This window comes from Haliotis rufescens, unplaced genomic scaffold (assembly GCF_023055435.1).
Source record: "Haliotis rufescens isolate VD_foot unplaced genomic scaffold, xgHalRufe1.0.p SCAF_53, whole genome shotgun sequence".
Classification (NCBI taxonomy): Eukaryota; Metazoa; Mollusca; class Gastropoda; order Lepetellida; family Haliotidae; genus Haliotis; species Haliotis rufescens.
The window spans coordinates 54,291-77,785 of record NW_025964257.1 but is presented as its reverse complement, the minus strand read 5'-3'; the positions used below and the strand labels follow the sequence as shown (position 1 = coordinate 77,785).

Here is a 23,495-nt window from a genome sequence, read left to right as displayed (position 1 = left end):
TTTGATGATATTGAAAGGTTGTATAAGGAATCAGGTGTTTTGTCACAACTTAATCTAGTCCGTTTGGGCGTTGGCAGCTCACTTGTGTCTACCGTAATACGAGCTCTGTGGTGTGAGACGATGGCAAAATGAAACTTTGTACACTCTTTACAACATGAGGCGATCTTTGTGAGTGAAAGAAATCCATCCTTAAACACGTCGACGGTTATTTGTGTTTTGAAATCATGCATGATATCATTTCTGAGTATGCCCTCTCACATTCAGTTGAATGATTTACTTCTCGAGATCTCCAAAGCGAACCGAACAAACCGAATGTACTTGCTTCAGTCATGTTTTTTATTAGAGGCAAATTGAAGAAAAATCTCGCGTTTTTTCTTACAGATCAGTTTTAAAATACTTATTGCAAGCTCAATTAGACTAGAGGCCAGTGCATAGCGAGGCGTAGATTACAACATAAATGCTTCTTTTGTATGAAGCAATCATTCTTCAACCCAGAGTTCGATGCGGCCAGCCTAGTAGCTCTGTCACATCCTACACAGTCCATTCACCTGTTTTCCATTCATCTGTTTCATTTTGGATGAGTCTACAGATTTAGAAAAAGGTATATCATGAACTGTTCCAATTTCCTACACAGTCCATTCACCTGTTTTCCATTCATCTGTTTCATTTTGGATGAGTCTACAGATTTAGAAAAAGGTATATCATGAACTGTTCCAATTTCTTTAAGAATATATCCCAAAACGTTAAATATTATTTTCATTGGCGTATTTATCCTCCATGGATGTGCTGTCATCTAAACCATATTGGTCACCGATCAGTTATCGCCACTCTTCCCTTGTTCTTTCCACTGTTTTGATTCCCGATCGTCGCGTTACAGCGGAATACAAATTTTCCGTCGACCAACTGTACGAGTTATAGCCATCGTCTTAACAACACGTGTCACGTGACCACCTGCACCGCCATCAGCCCTACAGTCCGGCATGTAACACTCAATTTTTGTAGTCAAAACAAATAGTAACACATGCTTTTATCAATTTATCGGGAGACCGGAAAATAGAGGGACCGCGCTCTCAACAGTTTATCATAAACCATCAGCGCTACGGTCTGGCATGTAACTGATACACCCCGACACCCTGCTGTTAACCTCCCTGTGCCGCTGCAGATGTGCAATAGATGCGCAGACATTCACAACTGGCCATTCTCGTAACCACGTGAACAATATGACATAATATCCTGGGTTGATTCCCTTAGCTGTGATTTCTCCGACTGCGACCAGTGACAATCCAATAAAAGAAAGACAGATTGCAATGATTTTTATCTGATCTCTCATTAGTACATGTCAGTTGACTGCTAAGTTTACAAACCAATACAAAATACTGCACAGCAATTACAATGACAGTATGCAATAGAGTAGTAGTACAATATTCAATATCAGTATCAAATGCAAAATTTGATGGTGGTGATAATAACGTACCCCTATCTGCAACAGTGATCAAGTTTCCGAGATAGGCTCAGGCTGAACACAAGGGTGAAAAGTGATGTTCATATGGAAACTGGTCTTGATGTAATGTCAGATAATGTGTGATATAACTAGCTTCGAGAACATTCCACACAGTGCTTGACAAGTCCAGTGTCACTAGAACATCATATAATATTCTACATGTTTTGATAACGCTTGACATACATCCTATTCCGGAATTTTACAGATAATTTGAGCATCTAAATATAATAACTTCAACACCACTACTTAGAATACATAATATTACATTCCTGACAACTAAACATGGTCCAAATACAAAGCAATGACCTTCTACTGAATCTCAACAGAAACAATGTAATACAGTTACAATCATTGTCTAACAATCGGCTACATGGCTTCATAACACTCACAGGAGTCTTTTTGTTGTTTTGTTCTTCTTCTCAAAGAAACCATACTCACTCACTCATTCTTCTTATGAAAACGAGCAAACATAATACGAGATGCGATCACGTGCGCGTCGGGGATTTGGAAATAACTGTTCGTTAGATACCATACGGTCACTTTGATGTGTAAAGCAATATTGTCATGCACCTCAGTGTTGCGGTTGTAGGATGTCTATATAATTATGTAAATCAATATGTAAGGCTTGCATTGACCCGGTTCTTCTCATTTCAGAATAAGTGCGTTTGCTTACAAACAAAAATCTGATGATATGAGCCTACACCCGTGGGGTGATCGTTGTGACCTCTCATGGACTGTTTTGGATGAACAAAACCTTCCAAATGGCGTGCTGGTTTTCTTGGGGAATTAGTCAGCAAAGAGCCGGAGTCACAGGAGACTAATCACAATTTTATTTACAAGAACAATTAACAATTTACAATATCTTAGAAAATAGCTGAGGGTGCCACAGAGAGTCGGTAGAACCCTCTAGGCTGTGGGAGAGAGGTCTGCTTGGTATGAGAGTCAAACTCCTTCTTGCCCTAACATGTGGTTTCTGTATGTATTTAACAAAAATTAGAACAATAAAATGGAATATGATTGGTTGATACACGATGGGTTGTGCCCTATGCTAAATGAATGGCTAGACAGAGGGGAATACTTAATCCTGTTAATCCTGTTGGACTGGCACTAATCTTGTTGACATATTTACTGGATGCTTTGAAAGAGATTATGGTGTCACTATAGACGAGCTTGTGTTGGGGCTAATCCTTAATGCACTATAGACGAGCTTGTATGGGGGCTAATCCTTAATGCCCTATAGACGAGTCCTTAATGAGTCTAAATTGAAGTAATTGCTGAATGTTATTCTAATATAGGTGATGACAGATTTACTTAAATAAAATAGTTCAAGGTAATCTATAAGACTATGTCGACATATATTTTGTCTGGGAGATGGGATATGGATACCTTAGGCTAGCATCTATCTAAAAAGCTATAACTGAAACTACTGATATTTTATATATGCATTTTACCTGATGATAAGTATTACTTGCTAAACTATAATTATATGAAATGATGTATAAATATTACATCATGATAAGTCATAAAAGCACTTGATGTGGATCTAATTATTATAGGATAACTTAGTATAAATGTTATATCATGAAAGACCACTGAAGCAGAAACTCCTCTCGCGGAATAAGCCTACTACACCCGAGTAAGTTCAGGGGTTATCGACTATTGTTTACAAACAATGCTTCAGAACAGTCCAAGTACTGGATTTTTATATGTTCTGCTGTTATTCGTCATTCTGTAATAAACAAGAATACTGCGACTAGTTTCGTTTCGTTTCGTTTCGTTTTAGTTCAGTCATATACGCCGAATGGAGTCTTATGTCAGAATACACACTGTCCCATTCGTTCTCAAATTCAACCAGACATTGAAGAGTGATACAATGAGGTATACAAACAAGCACAACAGCGTGGACACGTACGTACTGTGTTGTATGATGGAGAAACGTGTGGACGAAACCAGCGTCAAGACCCTATACAAGGAAGCTGGTAAAACCTGTACTAAAAGTAACTGTTGATAAGCTCCTTACACTCTGGGTAGGACAGCTCCTCCACAGCGCTAGCATGCCTTCTAAGTAACACAAGCGCCATCCGACGGCCGGGACAAAAACTGGTTCTCCAGGTGCTACGCGACGCAAGCTCAGACATAAAGTCTTATATCTGTCCAATGCAGAGCACGAAACATTTTCCATCATGGGACATAACTCAGTGTGGCTTAACATGAAGCGGGAAGAAATGAATACAACTCAGTGTAATACATAGGGGAACCAGTTCTATTAGCTTTCTATTTGCACCAGGTATAAAAATGTTTTTTTCTTCTTATGCATATTCCCGTGTGCGAAATACACATAATGTCAGAAAGCGAACGTTAAATCTCAACAGTAAGAAAGTATGTAAGTAAGTTATGCATAGTTTTTGTTTGTTTCACAAGCTGTCATAATGTCCATTTCTATAGACACCAGAATATATAACAAACCGTGTAGGTGTAGGACTGTCATTGTCAATGTACATGTATGTATGAATACACAATGCCATTTAGAAAGTGGTCAAATGTAACTAATGTTATATTTGGGATAACACTTTCTTAGTAAAGTACAGATTCTAGTACTTTTTTGGGTTGAGTCCCGTTAAAAAAGTACTAGAATCTGTACTTTACTAAGAAAGTGTTATCCCAAATATAACATTAGTTACATTTGACCACTTTCTAAATGGCATTGTGTATTCATAGCTTTCGGCCATGGGAGCAGTGCCAATTTATACTTGTCAGAGGGGTACTCAAAGTAAGTGATCTAGACTACCAGTTGTCGGACTTTCATTTTTGTGGTAGCCTCGGTGGCTGAGTGGGTTAGATTGCTGACTTTGTGTGCTGGCGATTAGGTGCCTCACCCTGGCAGGCGTGGGTTCGAATCCCGGACGGGACTCAACCCAAAAAACTACTAGAATCTGTACTTTACTAAGAAAGTGTTATCCCAAATATAACATTAGTTATACATGTATGTAAATAAATCCTTCAGTTTTGAGATTCTAATCTTGGAAAGATATGGTGTTGATTGACCATTACGCAAAGAGTTATAGATATAATAAAATAAGAATGATCCAATAAAACGACAATGTTTGTTCAGGATAAAATGTTCTAAAATTCGCACATTGTATAAAATATATTAACAGTTTCTTCTATTCTGTAGATTCGTGCTTTGTGCATTGGTTGTGTATTAGTCCAAGTTGACAAGCCAGAACTCATGGTATTGGACGTTATTCATTATCAAATAATATTTGTCTTTATATAACTGGTATGAGGCTTTTGACAATACGTTCAGTCTGTAACATTCAAAGTTTGTTTAGATAAATTAACATATAAGAGTTTTAATAATATTTGTTAGTGTACATCATGAGGAAATGTACTGTGGGTGTTTTGCCAAATGTAGGAATACCTGCTACGCCCGATAAAAACATACAGACAAGAATCTGATGTTTAAACCTTTGACATGGTAAGTTAAACCCCGAGGGAGGTGATGCAGCGATTTCAGCGTCCGTCCGTCCGTTCTCAAAGGGGACAATTTTCTCTGGGCTATTTAAGTCAGAGAAATGATATTATACAGACTTAGATTACAGGTCATGAATTCAAATGAGTTCGAAAATTGTGCCCTCCATTTTACCCTTTTTCATATTTTAGTTTATAAAATCGTGAATATGCATCTCGTACCACTTAAAGGGCGGATTATTCTACTCCTTCACTCCATCTTTGAGAAATGTGTAAAGAGGTAACAGTTAAAGGCAGATTCGTGATATGTGAACAAGAAAGACACATTCGTACAAACACGCTATTTCCCTCTTAGGCCATAGGGTCGAGGTCAGATCAGTGCCTCTTACATCCTGGTTCAGGCAGATGGATTGCATTTAATCCTGTCTCTCCCACCACAGTAACCCGTACACCCGTCTCTACCATCACAGTAACCCGTACACCCGTCTCTACCATCACTGTAACCCGTACTCCCGTCTCTACCATCACTGTAACCCGTACTCCCGTCTCTACCATCACGGTTACCCGTACTCCCGTCTCTACCATCACTGTTAACTATACTCCCGTCTCTCCCATCACTCCTACCCATACTCCCGTCTCTCCCATCACTGTAACCCTTACTCCCGTCTCTACCATCACTGTTACCGGTACTCACGTCTCTACCATCACCGTAACCGTACTCCCGTCTCTACCATCACTGTTACCCATACTCACGTCTCCACCATCACTGTGACCCGTACTCTCGTCTCTCCCATCACTGTTACCCATACTCACGTCTCAACCATCACTGTGACCCGTACTCCCGTCTCTACCATCACTTTAACCCATACTCCCGTGTCTCCCATCACTGTTACCCGTACTCCCGTATCTACCATCACTGTTACCCTTACTCCCGTCTCTACCATCACTGTTACCCGTACTCCCGTCTCTACCATCACTGTTACCCGTACTCCCGTCTCTACCATCACTTTAACCCTTACTCCCGTCTCTACCATTACTGTTACCCGTACACCCATCTCCACCATCACTGTTACCCTTACTCCCGTCTCTACCATCACTGTTACCCGTACTCCCGTATCTACCATCACTGTTACCCGTACTCCCGTCTCTACCATCACTGTTACCCGTACTCCCGTCTCTCCCATCATTGTTACCCGTACTCCCGTCTCTACCATCACTGTTACCCGTACTCCCGTATCTACCATCACTGTTACCTATACTCACGTCTCTACCATCACCGTAACCGTACTCCCGTCTCTACCATCACTGTTACCCATACTCACGTCTCCACCATCACTGTGACCCGTACTCCCGTCTCTACCATCACTGTAACCCATACTCCCGTCTCTACCATCACTGTTACCCGTACTCCCGTCTCTACCATCACTGTTACCCGTACACCCGTCTCTACCATCACTGTTACCTATACTCCCGTCTCTCCCATCACTGTTACCCTTACTCCCGTCTCTACCATCACAGTAACCAGTACTCCCGTATCTACCATCACAGTTACCTGTACTCCCGTCTCTCCCATCACAGCAACCCATACACACGTCTCTCCCATCATTGTTACCCTTACTCCCGTCTCTACCATAACTGTTACCCGTAATCCCGTATCTACCATCATTGTAACTCTTACTCCTGTCTCTCCCATCATTGTTACCCGTACTCCCGTCTCCACCATAACTGTTACCCGTACTCCCGTCTCTACCATCACTGTTACTCTTACTCCCGTCTCTCCCATCACTGTTACCCGTACTCCCGTCTCTACCATCACTGTTACCCTTACTCCCGTCTCTACCATCACTGTTATCCGTACTCCCGTCTCTACCATCACTTTAACCCTTACTCCCGTTTCTACCATCACTGTTACCCGTACACCCGTCTCCACCATCACTGTTACCCTTACTCCCGTCTCTACCATCACTGTTACCCGTACTCCCGTATCTACCATCACTGTTACCCGTACTCCCGTCTCTACCATCACTGTTACCCGTACTCCCGTCTCTCCCATCATTGTTCCCCTTACTCCAGTCTCTACCATCACTGTTCCCCTTACTCCCGTCTCTACCATCACTGTTACCATTACTTCCGTCTCTACCATCACTGTTACCCGTACTCCCGTATCTACCATCACTGTTACCTATACTCACGTCTCTACCATCACCGTAACCGTACTCCCGTCTCTACCATCACTGTGACCCGTACTCACGTCTCCACCATCACCGTGACCCGTACTCCCGTCTCTACCATCACTGTAACCCATACTCCCGTCTTTCCCATCACTGTTACCCGTACGCCCGTCTCTACCATCACTGTTCCCCTTACTCCCGTCTCTACCATCACTGTTACCTATACTCCCGTCTCTCCCATCACTGTTACCCTTACTCCCGTCTCTACCATCACAGTAACCAGTACTCCCGTCTCTACCATCACAGTTACCCGTACTCCCGTCTCTCCCATCACAGCAACCCATACACACGTCTCTCCCATCATTGTTACCCTTACTCCCGTCTCTACCATAACTGTTACCCGTACTCCCGTCTCTACCATCACTGTTACTCTTACTCCCGTCTCTCCCATCACTGTTACCCGTACTCCCGTCTCTACCATCACTTTAACCCTTACTCCCGTCTCTACCATCACTGTTACCCGTACACCCGTCTCCACCATCACTGTTACCCTTACTCCCGTCTCTACCATCACTGTTACCCGTACTCCCGTATCTACCATAACTGTTACCCGTACTCCCGTCTCTACCATCACTGTTCCCCGTACTCCCGTCTCTCCCATCATTGTTCCCCTTACTCCCGTCTCTACCATCACTGTTCCCCTTACTCCCGTCTCTACCATCACTGTTCCCCGTACTCCCGTCTCTACCATCACTGTTCCCCATACTCCCGTCTCTACCATCACTGTTCCCCTTACTCCCGTCTCTACCATCACTGTTACCCGTACTCCCGTCTCTACAATCATTGTTACCCGTACTCCCGTCTCTACCATCACTGTAACCCCTACTCCCGTCTCTACCTTCACTGTAACCCCTACTCCCGACTCTACCATCACTGTTCCCCTTACTCCCGTCTCTACCATCACTGTAACCCGTACTCCCGTCTCTACCATCACTGTAACCCGTACTCCCGTCTCTTACTGCCATACTTTTCGACCCCTGAATATCCGAGTGGAGAATACGTCTTCAGCAACCCATGCGTGTCGTAAGAGGCGACTAAGGAGATGGGAAGGTCAGACTAGCTGACATGCATGTTGACACATGTAATTCGAAGCTCATGATGTCAATCATTTGATTTTCTTGTCCAGACTCGATTAGTTACAGACCACCGTCATATATCTGGAATAAGTGCGGCGTTAAACAACAAACAAAAACATACGTTGCACTATTCCTGCCCATGTAGCTGGTGCTTTCCATCCTTAATTATGATGGACAGGTAATGATGTAAAAACAGGTACCAGAGAATTATCCTGCCCTATAACAATATGAAGATCATTATCCCATTGATCTGAAATTTTGTGTTTCCCATCGAATGCTGGTATTTTCACAAGAATTCCACCTTTTAGGACTGTGCCTCTAGTTTTGGGATCAAAATGCCGTTTCTGTTTGGTTCTAGCATGTCTGGATAAAGCTGATGCCAAGTTATACGCATCATTCAGTTTCTTTCTCATGGATTCAACATAGGAAGTCAGCTTTTGTCCAGCATCTCCAAATCAACAGGCTGCTGCTGTTGCCTTCCACAGAGTAGGGAAAAGAAGACTCCTTCGTCGACTCATGGCGAATTCTGTTGTAAGCATGAACCAGAGGAGAACAATCAGGTTTCCAATCTGCTTTCTTATCTGGTTCAAGTGTACCCAACCTGTCTAAAGTCTAAATTGTGATGAACCATTCGCACATCTCATTTCTTTAGAGGGTGGTTCCAAGCAAATAGCATAATTCCTTTATCAATCTCCCATAAAAATGTGCTACCTCGTCAGAATGGATTCGCTCAGGAATACAATCGTGAACACTGAAATGAAACCTTGCCTGAAGCTTTACAGAAATTGGTGCCACTTGAATGCTATCTTGACTCTGTTACTCTTTCCAATCCCTTGTCTATGCCCATGCATGCCAGAATGTCCCAGACGTGGCGGCGGACCAACATCTTCACAAACTGTTTAGTAATCTGAATATAACGTGTGCATCTGCATAGGGCACACCTGATCTGTATTTAAGATCAAAGTTGTATGTTGCCAATGAGGTCAGCCAACGATGTCTGGTAGCATCTAATCGGGCTGATGTCAAAGCATAAGTCAAGGGTTTGTTGTTAGTTATGACTGTAAACTGGTGTCCATATAGATAGTCAAGACATATGTCTGTAACGGACCATTTCAGGGCGAGAAATTCGAACTAATAGGCTGGATAGTTTTGTTTAACTTTATTCAGACTCCGACTGGCAAAGGATATCAGTTTTAGACTTCCATTTAGCCGTTGTTTTAGAACTGCTCCTAAACCATTTCTACAAGCATCAGTGTGCAATTCAAAAGGTTCAGAACAGTCTGGATACCCCCAAACTGGTGATGATGTGAGAACCAATTTGAGCTTATCAAGAGCAAAGCTTTGATCAGGACCCCATTGCAACTTTGTCACCTTTCTACCAGAACTTTCTCTCTTGCTTTCTTTCACCGAACTGTTGGTGATAAGAGATTAATAAGGGGCTTAGCAATGCCAGCAAACTTTGGAACAAATTCTTGGTAATAACTGAGACAACTCTTCAGTTCATCACTGTCCTTTGGAGCAGGCCAGTTAAGTATCTTTTCAACTTTGTCTGGATCAACCGATATTTCTTCTGAAAAATAATATGACCAACATATTTCACCTCATCCTGGAGTAGACTACATTTCTTGGGAACAAGTTTCAATTCACTTTCCCTCGAACATTGGTAAACGAGTCTAAGTCGTGATGAGTGTTCCTCCATGCAAAGTCTATCAGATCATCTAAATATATCATACGGATTTTAAAATGGAGATCACTACAAATCTGTTCAATTTCCCTTTGGTACGTAGCAGGAACATAAACTAAATCAAACGTGAGCCTGTTAAATTCATAGAACCCTGAAGGTCCTGCTGTGAAATCTGTGAAACGTTTATGACTTTCATCAACTCCAATCTGATGATATCCAGATTTCATTTCAAGGATACTGTTGACCTGAGACCCTACTAGAAAATCAAGGAATTCCTCCACTCTCAGGAGTGCATAAGATTCTCGAACTGTCTGACGATACAAAGATAGTAATACACACAAACTGTAAGGGAAGAGTCTCTTTTGCGAACTAAAACCATGTTCGAAGCCCTAAGGCTAAATGACGCCCGAATCACACCAGAAGCTTACAGTTGATTTGTTCTTTGACCTCATCATCAAGTCCTGATGGTATAAGCCTATGTCTCTGCCTACATGGATGGTGATGGTGATGGTGATGGTGATGGTTGTGGTGATGGTGATGGTGATGGTGATGGTGGTGGTGGTGGTGATGGTGATGGTGATGAAGGTGGTGATGGTGATGGTGATGAAGGTGGTGATGGTGATGGTGATGGTGATGAAGGTGGTGATGGTGATGGTGATGGTGATGTGATGAAGGTGGTGATGGTGATGGTGATGGTGATGGTGATGGAGATGAAGGTGGTGATGGTGATGGTGATGGTGGTGGTGATGGTGATGAAGGTGGTGATGGTGATGGTGATGGTGATGGTGGTGGTGATGGTGAGGAACCGTTGATGCAGTATCACCAGAGGAAAAGACATCATCATGCTCCGTAAACACCTTTTCAATTTTAACCTGATGCTCCTCAGTTGCATCTGATCATGAGCTGTTAATTGTGAACTTATCAATGGGGTGGTAAATTGGCGTTTCCTTGCCCGAGAGATACTCGGAATTCTCACTTGTAGACAAAGGATTTATTTTTTCAATCTTAACAGGATGTATTTCACACACAATTGCCTGTGGTGCTACAATAAATGTCTGGCAAGACATGTTTCATAGGAGCACAGGCACATTCTTAGTTTAACCAAATTGTACGAAAGCAAAGAGGGGTTAACTTCAACGCCAGAAGGAATTCCTGAGACCTTAGTTGGTTGCAGTAGAACACAAACGTTGTGATGTGGCAATGGATTGCAAAGTACACTTTATTGTAAACTAACTTCACTGTACAAGATCACAATGTTGACCGTGTCACAACTCTTAACCCAAGCCAATTTCCCTGATTGGCATACCAAATCCTTTTCATGCAGTGCCATATTTCGAAATGAAATATAACAAGGTGTTTCCAATGAAACAGCCTCCAAAAACTGTAGAAGCCTAAACCCACTACAACACACTCACCCTCATACCCATGTCATACAGCGGCACCGCCATAAGTGTAGCACTGACCACAAGAGTAGAAGCACCCACCCACTACTACACATTCACCCTCATACCCATGTCATACACCAGCACTGCCATTAGTTTAGCACTGACCACCAGAGTAGAAGCACCCACCCATTACTACACACTCACCCTCATACCCATGTCATACACCAGCACTGCCATTAGTTTAGCACTGACCACCAGAGTAGAAGCACCCACCCACTACTACACACGCACCCTCATACTCGTGTCATACACAGGCACCTCCATAAGTGTAGGAGCGACCACCAGAGTAGAAGCACCCACCCACTACTACACACTCACCCTCATACCCGTGTCATACACAGGCACCTCCATAAGTGTAGGAGCGACCACCAGAGTAGAAGCACCCGCCCACTACTTCACACGCACCCTCATACCCGTGTCATACACCGGCACCGTCATAAGTGTAGCACTTACCACCAGAGTAAAAACACCCACCCACTACTACACACGCACCCTCATACCCATGTCATACACCGGCATCGCCATAAGTGTAGAACTCACCACAAGAGTAGAAGCACCCACCCACTACTACACACTCACCCTCATACCCGTGTCACACACCGGCAGTGCCATAAGTGTAGCACCGACCACCAGAGTAGAAGCACCCACCCACTACAACACACTCACCCTCATACCCGTGTCACACACCGGCATCGCCATTAGTGTAGCACTGACTACAAGAGTAGAAGCACCAACCCACTACTACACACTCACCCTCAAACCCATGTAATACACTGCCATTAGTGTAGCACTCACCACCAGAGTAGAAGCACCAACCCACGTCTACACACTCACCCTCATACCCGTGTCATACACCGGCACCGCCATTAGCGTAGCACTCACCACCAGAATAGAAGCACCAACCCACTTCTACACACTCACCCTCATACCCGTGTCATACACCGGCATCGCCATTAGTGTAGCACTGACAACAAGAGTAGAAGCACCAACCCACTACTACACACTCACCCTCATACCCGTCTCATACACCGGCACCTCCATTAGTGTAGCACTCACCACCAGAATAGAAGCACCAACCCACTACAACACACTCACCCTCATATCCGTGTCATACACCGGCACCTCCATCAGTGTAGCACTGACCACAAGCGTAGAAGCACCAACCCACGTCTACACACTCACCCTCATACCCGTGTCATACATCGGCACCGCCATAAATGTAGCACTCACCACCAGAATAGAAGCACCAACCCACTACTACACACTCACCCTCATACCCGTGTCATACACCGGCACCTCCATTAGTGTAGCATTGACAACAAGCGTAGAAGCACCAACCCACTACTACACACGCACCCTCATACCCGTGTCATACACCGGCATCGCCATAAGTGTGGCACTGACCACCAGAGTAGAAGCACCCACCCACTACTACACACTCACCCTCATACCCGTGTCATACACCGACATCGCCATAAGTGTAGCACTGACCACCAGAGTAGAAGCACCAACCCACTACTACACACGCACCCTCATACCCGTGTCATACAATGGCATCGCCATAAGTGTAGCACTGACCACCAGAATAGAAGCACCAACCCTCTACTACACACTCACCCTCATACCCGTGTCATACACCGGCACCGCCATTAGTGTAGCACTGACCACAAGAGTAGAAGCACCCACCCACTAGTACACACTCACCCTCATACCCGTGTCATACACCGGCATCGCCATAAGTGTAGCACTGACCACAAGAGTAGAAGCACCCACCCACTAGTACACACTCACCCTCATACCCGTGTCATACACCGGCATCGCCATCAGTGTAGCACTGACCACAAGAGTAGAAGCACCCACCCACTAGTACACACTCACCCTCATACCCGTGTCATACACCGGCATCGCCATCAGTGTAGCACTGACCACAAGAGTAGAAGCACCCACCCACTAGTACACACTCACCCTCATACCCGTGTCATACACCGGCATCGCCATCAGTGTAGCACTCACCACCAGGGTAGAATGCTTCGGTCTGGTGACACACAACCTGGCAGCCTGGTCAGTCATTAAAAGCAGACAAACAACTGATAGAAGTCTTTCATTCAGGGACACATGGGGGGACGTTGCCATGAATGAGTGAGTGATTGTGTTCACGCGTGCAGTGAGTGAAGTGTAATCAGTGTTACTGGTGTCAGTAGGTATTGCCCAAATCAGTGAATGATAGCATGAGCAACACCATCCGTATCACATACAACCCCAAGGGAGGGAGTGAGCACGATTTTTCCGTATTTCGGCTTAATCTGACATCGGCTGAACATTTTCAAGTCAAACCCGGGTCATGACCAAACCCAGGACCAAATACCTTACTCACCATGCAATAAAGAAACCATGTTGCTCAATTTGTAATATTATCATATTTATTCATCAAATAGTATACACCCAAGCGGAACTACAACAGATGAAAATAGATAAAGATTTGTGTATTTTGTGTGAGAATGAACCTGAAAATAGGAAACATGTCTGTAAACAGTGATTATAACTTCATGAAAAACCTCGTTCTGGCTGCTTAACTATAAAATTAATATATATATCAAGTATTTAAAGCAGTAGTTAAACCGAGAAGCATTTCTAAGAATTACTTTGAATGTTACACAAGTAGAAAGTTATGTGACCAGAAAAAAACAGCTGTTTTGCAAACTTCGAGAGAAAATGGACACTACAATTTCTTCAAATATCAGACATGATTTAACTTGTACCATGACATTCCGTCCAACATGTTCTTGAAACGTGAACGTCATTGTATATCACTGATTTATGCTGTATACTGAGATGAATGAAAAAATTACACATAAAAATGTGTTTAAGTTTTCGCATGGATTTTAGGAACTTGATTTAACTTGCACCAGATGCATGTTGAATGATAAAACCAAGTTGCGCGAAACAAAACCACGTTGCACCCTCGTCCCATGAATTTACAAAATAGGCCGGTCTGCTGCCAATATCACAGTGTGTGTGTGTGTGTGTGCGTGCGTGCGTGCGTGCGTGCGTGCGTGCGTGCGTGCGTGTGTGTGTGTGTGTTGAAGGTTGCAACTACACTACATTCACACTATATTCTGTATATTACATCAGGGAGTCTATAGAAGCTAGACAAACATGTTGAAGGTTGCAACTACACTGCACTACATTCACAATATATTCTGTACATTACACCAGGGAGTCTATAGAAGCTAGACGAACATGTTGAAGGTTGCAACTACACTACATTCACACTATATTCTGTACATTACACCAGGGAGTCTATAGAAGTTAGACGAACATGTTGAAGGTTGCAACTACACTACATTCACACAATAGTCTGGTTGAAGGTTGCAACTACACTACATTCACACTATAGTCTGTACATTACACCAGGGAGTCTATAGAAGCTAGACGAACATGTTGAAGGTTGCAACGACACAACATTCACACTATATTCTGTACATTACACCAGGATGTCTATAGAAGCTAGACGAACATGTTGAAGGTTGCAACTACACTACATTCACACTATATTCTGTACATTACACCCGGGAGTCTATAGAAGCTGGACGAACATGTTGAAGGTTGCAACGACACTACATTCACACTATATTCTGTACATTACACCAGGGAGTCTGTAGAAGCTAGACGAACATGTTGAAGGTTGCAACTACACTACATTAACACTATATTCTGTACATTACACCAGGATGTCTATAGAAGCTAGACGAACATGTTGAAGGTTGCAACTACACTACATTCACACTATATTCTGTACATTACACCCGGGAGTCTTTAGAAGCTGGACGAACATGTTGAAGGTTGCAACGACACTACATTCACACTATATTCTGTACATTACACCAGGGAGTCTATAGAAGCTAGACGAACATGTTGAAGGTTGCAACTATAGTATGTACATTACACCCGGGAGTCTATAGAAGCTAGACGAACATGTTGAAGGTTGCAATTACACTACATTCACACTATAGTCTGTACATTACACCCGGGAGTCTATAGAAGCTAGCTGAACATGTTGAAGGTTGCAACTACACAACATTCACACTATATTCTGTACATTACACCAGGATGTCTATAGAAGCTAGACGAACATGTTGAAGGTTGCAACTACACTACATTCACACTATATTCTGTACATTACACCAGGGAGTCTATAGAAGCTGGACGAACATGTTGAAGGTTGCAACTACACTACATTCACACAATAGTCTGGTTGAAGGTTGCAACTACACTACATTCACACTATAGTCTGTACATTACACCAGGGAGTCTATAGAAGCTAGACGAACATGTTGAAGGTTGCAACGACACAACATTCACACTATATTCTGTACATTACACCAGGATGTCTATAGAAGCTAGACGAACATGTTGAAGGTTGCAACTACACTACATTCACACTATATTCTGTACATTACACCAGGATGTCTATAGAAGCTAGACGAACATGTTGAAGGTTGCAACTACACTACATTCACACTATATTCTGTACATTACACCCGGGAGTCTATAGAAGCTGGACGAACATGTTGAAGGTTGCAACGACACTACATTCACACTATATTCTGTACATTACACCAGGGAGTCTATAGAAGCTAGACGAACATGTTGAAGGTTGCAACTATAGTATGTACATTACACCAGGGAGTCTATAGAAGCTGGACGAACATGTTGAAGGTTGCAATTACACTACATTCACACTATAGTCTGTACATTACACCCGGGAGTCTATAGAAGCTAGCTGAACATGTTGAAGGTTGCAACTACACAACATTCCCACTTTATTCTGTACATTACACCAGGATGTCTATAGAAGCTAGACGAACATGTTGAAGGTTGCAACTACACTACATTCACACTATATTCTGTACATTACACCCGGGAGTCTATAGAAGCTGGACGAACATGTTGAAGGTTGCAACGACACTACATTCACACTATATTCTGTACATTACACCAGGGAGTCTGTAGAAGCTAGACGAACATGTTGAAGGTTGCAACTACACTACATTCACACTATATTCTGTACATTACACCAGGATGTCTATAGAAGCTAGACGAACATGTTGAAGGTTGCAACTACACTACATTCACACTATATTCTGTACATTACACCCGGGAGTCTATAGAAGCTGGACGAACATGTTGAAGGTTGCAACGACACTACATTCACACTATATTCTGTACATTACACCAGGGAGTCTATAGAAGCTAGACGAACATGTTGAAGGTTGCAACTATAGTCTGTATATTACACCAGGGAGTCTATAGAAGCTAGACGAACATGTTGAAGGTTGCAATTACACTACATTCACACTATATTCTGTACATTACACCAGGGAGTCTGTAGAAGCTAGACGAACATGTTGAAGGTTGCAACTACACTACATTAACACTATATTCTGTACATTACACCAGGATGTCTATAGAAGCTAGACGAACATGTTGAAGGTTGCAACTACACTACATTCACACTATATTCTGTACATTACACCCGGGAGTCTATAGAAGCTAGCTGAACATGTTGAAGGTTGCAACTACACTGCACTACATTCACACTATATTCTGTACATTACACCAGGGAGTCTACAGAAGCTAGACGGACATGTTGAAGGTTGCAACTACACTACATTCGTACTATAGTCTGTACGTTACACCAGGGAGTCAATGTATTTCTTTTTAGTCCTACAGGGGTTAATTGACAAGTTCTTAGCCTCACAGACGGAACTTAGAAACAGAGAAATCCTTTGTCATAGACATGATGTCGTTGGGGTATATCCACAAGAAGTTTGAGTCAGCTAGGGAAATCGTTTCCCTTTGAGAAATCGGTAAAATAAGCACCAGTCTCTGACTTTTGGAAGCGAAAGGTGATCCAGGAACGAAATGTGATCAAGTACTTGCAGAAATAGAAGTTTAAGGGTTCGTGGTTATCGGCTAGGGAGAGAGTGAGTGATTTACAAACCACAGAATGATGTAAACATTGCCAAAACAAAATAAGCGGCGGTCGGGTAGCTTAGTGGTTAAAGCGTTCGCTCGTCACGCCAAAAAAACGGGCTCGATTCCCGACATGGGTACAATGTGTGAAGCCCATTTCTGATGTCCCCCGCCGTAATATTGGTGGAATATTGCTAAAAGCGGCGTAAAACCATACTCACTCACTCACTCAAAACAAAATGACTATTTGACAGGTACAACGCATGGAGTAAGAGAGTGTAGAGCAGCAGCGAGTAGGTGGGTACGATTTGTCAATGCTTCTCGTCTAACTATGTGGGTATAATTTGACAGCAGCTGAGATTCTGCTGAACACTTTCCAGGAAGTCAAACCCAGTCCACAGGAGCAGACACCTTACCCACCAGGCTACATAGCCACGCCCATAACTATATATATACTGATGAAATCTGAGACGTATTTACCAGTGTGTAATGAATGGGGAACTATGACATGGAATAAAATCTTCGCTAAACACACTCTGCACATCCCTGCTATGCTGTTTTACAAAGTGGTGTGTGACACATCAGCTCCAGCCTTCAGTAGTGGTGTGTCACCTGTCTTATTCTGTACATTCATATCAGCTCCAGCCTCCAGTAACACTTCAATACACTCTGTAGATCCACTCTTTGCTGCTGTATGAAGTGGTGTGTCACCTGTCTTATTCTGTACATTCATATCAGCTCCAGCCTCCAGTAACACTTCAATACACTCTGTAGATCCACTGTCTGCAGCTGTATGAAGTGGTGTGTCACCTGTATTATTTTGTACATTCACATCAGCCCCTGCCTTCAGTAACACATTGACACACACTGTATATTCCTCATCTGCTGCTGCTGTATGAAGTGGTGTGTCACCTGTCTTATTCTGTACATTCACATCAGCCCTAGCCTTCAGTAACACTTCAATACACTCTGTAGATCCACTGTCTGCTGCTGTATGAAGTGGTGTGTCACTTGTATTATTCTGTACATTCACATCAGCCCCAGCCTTCAGTAACACTTCAATTAACTCTGTAGATCCACTGTCTGCTGCTGTATGAAGTGGTGTGTCACCTCTATTATTCTGTACATTCACATCAGCCCCACCCTTCAGTAACATTTCAACACACTCTGCAGATCCCAACCATGCTGCTGCTGCTGTATGAAGTGTTGTGTCACCTGTCTTATTCTGTACATTCACATCAGCCCCAGCCTTCAGTAACATTTCAACACACATTGCAGATCCCCACCCTGCTACTGCTGTATGAAGTGGTGTGTCACCTATCTTATTCTGTACATTCACATCAGCCCCACCCTTCAGTAACACTTCAACACAGTTTTTAGATCCAAAAAATGCTGCTGTATGAAGTGGTGTGTCACCTGTATTATTCTGTACATTCACATCAGGCCCAGCCTTCAGTAACACTTCAACAGCCATTGCACATCCCCACCCTGCTGCTGCTGTATGAAGTGGTGTGTCACCTGTCTTATTCTGTTCATTCACATCAGCCCCAGCCTTCAGTAACACTACAACACACTCTGCAGATCCCCACCTTCCTGCTGCTGTATGAAGTGGCGTGTCACCTGTATTTTTCTGTACATTCACATCAGCTCCTGCCTTCAGTAACACATCGACACACACTGTATATCCCCGATGTGCTGCTGTATGAAGTGGCGTGTCACCTGTATTTTTCTGTACATTCACATCAGCCCCAGCCTTCAGTAACACATCGACACACACTGTATATCCCCGATGTGCTGCTGTATGAAGTGGTGTGTCACCTGTCTTATTCTGTACATTCACATCAGCCCCAGCCTTCAGTAACACATTGACATACACTGTATATCCCCGATGTGCTGCTGTATGAAGTGGTGCGTCACCTGTATCAGATGAAAGTTGATTCACACTTGCTCCTTTCGCCAGCAGAAATGACATAACATCTGAGTGTCGTCTACATGAGCTGTGAAGAGGAGTGTCTCCATTAGATGACATCATGTTAACAGTAGCACCCTTCTCAAATAACATTTTGACCATAGTCAAGTTCCCCACCTTACAAGCACTGTTTACAGCATCACCATCAACCTGTGCTCCTCTGTCTAAAAGAAAGTCTACCATGTCCTTGTTCTGGCTCATGAAAGCAATTCTAAGACCTTTCTGGTTATCCAGATGAAATCCTGTTTTCACCAGCAGTTTCACCACCCCTAAGTGACCATTTTTTATGGCAAGGTACAAAAGGGCACCATTTACACGATGCACATTGACATCCACACCCGTGTTAATTGCTTGTTCCACGGCTGATGTAAGGCCATACTTGCAAAGGTAATGAAAGACAGTATTTCCTAGTTTATCGCATGCATTCAGGTCAGGGGCAAGGGCCAGAATCTGATCGACAAACTCACTGTTTTTGGTTTCCGCTGCTAACATGATCGGAGTTACATTAAGCCGACCATATCGAGCATCCATGTCAAGCTTCATGTGTTCACTGATGTAGGTCAATACACTACAAGCAGCATTCTTGCACACCCCAAGTAAAATGTCCCTTTTTTCATTTTGGCTGAATGATATGTTTTCTTTCTCCATAATAAATTTGATCAGATGATGTGACTTATTGCTTGAAAGCAATTCACAAAATGAATGTGACTTGTCGCTTAAAACGTATTGTCTTGAAGAATTATCAGCTAGTTTCAGAATATCAGGAACAGACATGTGACAGTTTGTCTTCAGACAGTCCATGAGCAAGTCAATAAACTTTGAATTACAACATGCCTCGTGCGATAAGACATGCAAGAAATTGCCTCTCTCAATTTCAGTTGCAAATCTTCTGGCTAAATGTCCAGCAAAGGTCCATGAGATGTTTGCAACAAGACCTGTCTCACTAGGAACATTTTCCCCTAATCTTGTGGATGGTTTAAGACGAAGTCGCTGATGGATGAATGACAAACTACAATTTTCGATGACAAACTTTGATTGTTTTGTACTGAGTATTAAAGCAATACTGTCATATATAGAGGGATGGTCAAACATGTATGTGTCATCTTCCTTCTTGAGATAAGATCCAACCAAATCATCAGCAGCTGTTATGCTTTCATACGCAAGATAACCATTCTCCTCCAACTCCTGTCCACTAATCTTCCCATCTCTTTTAATCATAGCCATGAACAGTGAACGCTTTATCTTATCCTTAAGAAATTTATCCAAAGTCTTTTTGAGGAACACAAGAGGCATTTTAAAAAAATCTAAAACAGTCTCTGCTGAAAGCTGAGTCTGATCCTTTCCATATGTCGTGACAAACATTTTACATACATGGGGAAAGCCGTGTGGACAGTCAGCCTGACATATCTGAGACACAGTTGACTCATCAAAGTCCATCTTTGTCTTTGTTTTGACATGAACATGCCAAATCTTCCTTCGTTCATAAGAGTCTCTCTGAGAAGAAACTTCCACCACATAGAGGGGACTAGATATGTAATCTGCCATCTTTCCCAAGTCTGCCAGTGAGGATTTCAGCACATAGTCACGGCCTACGAGGATAATGATAGTTTGGTCTTTGTTAGGCGCTGTTCTTTTCAGCTCTGTTTGCTCATCTTTTGTTCTCTTTAAACCATTATTGATATTAGTGGACTTGTCTATGGGATCCTTTTCTGTATATTTATCAGGATCTTTCACATCCACAACAGGTTGTAGACTTGGTCTCCACTTGGCCCATTCTGCTACATCAAATTCCAGATCACCAAATATGTCATCTAACATAATGACAGGGTCAATGCTGGCCGTTATGACCTCATTGAACTCCTCCGGTGACACAACCTGATACACTTGTCTCCCCTGAGTGTGCTGATCTTTGAGAGCCATGTAGGCTATTGTAGACTTCCCCTCTCCTGGTCTTCCTTTAATTGTCACCCATGTTGCTCCTCTGTCTAGCTTGTCTGTCACCTTCTGCAGGCCTTTTGTCTCCACCATGTCTTTAGTCCACGACTGTATCCTGGATTCTGTTCTTTCTGTAAAAACAGGGCTTTATATTTGACTATATTAAAAAATCTGTATTAAAGTTAACAATCTAATTATTATGATAATTTATTCTCAGTTAAAGGAACATATTGTAGCCATCATCAAATGCGGTTTGACTCTGAGCATCCTTATGTTGACACGTGCCCTGCGAACACAAAATATTAAAAGTATTATCTATCAAACTGATCAAACTGAAACATGTGTTCTCATAGCATTTCTCATTTCTGTGTAAGTTATTGTTCTAAACGAGATCAGACAGTTTACGAAAGTAAGTGGATAACTCACTCCTGATCTTCTGTGCTGCAGTCAGGTGTTTCTCCTCTTCCTGGTTGGTCCGAGGTGCACCATCGTTCTGTGTTCCTCTAATGTTCTGGGTTCCGCCAAAGTTCAGATTCCTGGCGCCCCTGACTGTCACATCCCCAAAATTCTGCTGTACGTAGAATTTGTTGTACTGGACACCTGGAACGTAAAATGGGACTGAAGCCATCACAGATGTCTCTATATTTGAACTTAGATATCTCTATAGACAACGATCATGAAGAGAGGCTTACTACTTCATATTAGTCATTATATTTCCATTAAAGGTCTCATTACGTTTTCTAAAATGGCTAACCTGAAATAGAGCAGAGCTTACAACTCTCTGATCAGTCCGGGTGAGATTGTATTGAGGCTGTATACGGTTACAGACACCCTGCCCAAAAATGTAGGCATAGATGCCACAGGATATTTTCTAAAAAGCGTCATTTATAATTATCCTGTTGTAAGTATTAGATATCTGAACCATTAGTCATGTGTGTGTATCATGTAACCGCGCTCACCTGAAGGAGAATCCACAGGCACTGGTACCCCAGGTAGCCCTGATGACTGTATCTCTGATACAACAGATCCTGGTATTCTGGGTAGAAGAGAGGATGCGGACGCTGGTGTCAGTGCTGCTGTTCTCGGGACTTGCGCAATCGTTGTTTCGGGGACTACACAAGACGTAGTTGTTGACAACTGTAATTGACTTGTTGTCTGATCAACATCAGCAGCTGAAGCTTGCTGGAGTTGTGTCCCCTGCTGTGATGTTGACGCTATTTCTCCCTGTGGTTGCTGACAACATCCCACAATGTGTTGTGCCAGTGCCGTGGTGTCTATGATGGGAACAAACATTGATATTATCCCTTCGGATTAGCTTCAGGAAAACCTTATGGTTACTTAGCAAACGGCCTGTTCTGACCGCTATATTTGTATCTTAGCATGTTGCAATAAAACACTGTTTTGGTTGTTTCCAATTGGCGCAGATTGAAGTTTAGAGGACAGTTTTTGAAAAAGAATGGATTTTGATGATTACTTGGCATGGCTATTCATAACTCATATTGTGTATGAGTACATCTTCCCGAGGAAAGGGATTTAACTGACCCTGAAGTCCAGTTTCCATCCTTGCAGAACTGGCCCGGGCTAGGATAACTGGGCTCGATCGTAGCGCCACCAGTAGCTATTACGAGTTATGTCCCTTCTATAACCCTCATATTGACCAATCATATTTAACTTCAGTCAAGACGATCTGATATATATTGTAATAACATGGGTGCATCAAATGCATCAAATCACGTCAATACCTAGATTAAAAACGTCAAAAGATTTGGAAACTATCAGACGATGCTTAGTTGACGGTATACACCCCTATAAATCCTGCAGTCGTCCGAAATGTGCTCATTGAAATCCATGTTATTTACGAACTGGATGTTGATTTCGTTATGCGATTTTAATTGGGCTGTGCTAGTTCAGCCAAAATATAACTCCATAATTCCAGTCCAGTTCAGCAAGGGTGGAAACTGGACTATTAGAGTCAGTTAGGTCCCTTGCCTCGGGAAGATGATATGAGCACAAATCTTAAGCCTGACTTCCACTACTTTCTTTTATTTTGCATTGGCTCGTTTTTTTAATTGTGTTGGCTCTTTCAGAAATATTACGAGCCAATTGACCGAGGAAAACTCACCATGTGAGTAAGCCACCACTTACTAGCCTTACTTCCGGAAGGCAGACATACCTTTACCTACAAGATGGTATGACTGTTGTTGGAC

At 42.9% G+C, this 23,495-nt stretch overlaps 1 protein-coding gene across 1 annotated transcript in view; it reads right to left on the bottom strand.

Annotated features, from left to right (window-relative positions):
- The window catches only part of LOC125374158, a 28,996-nt gene extending 6,661 nt beyond the window's left edge, over positions 1-22,335 (bottom strand). Inside the window, exons 1-3 of the mRNA XM_048384987.1 lie at positions 22,248-22,335; positions 21,715-21,888; positions 17,948-21,419 (exon numbers count right to left, since the gene is read on the bottom strand). Of these exons, the coding sequence (XP_048240944.1) occupies positions 17,948-21,381 (3,434 nt within the window). The 5' untranslated portion in view covers positions 21,382-21,419; positions 21,715-21,888; positions 22,248-22,335. The remainder of the gene's footprint in view (positions 1-17,947; positions 21,420-21,714; positions 21,889-22,247) is intronic.
- Between the last annotated feature and the right edge of the window lie 1,160 nt (positions 22,336-23,495).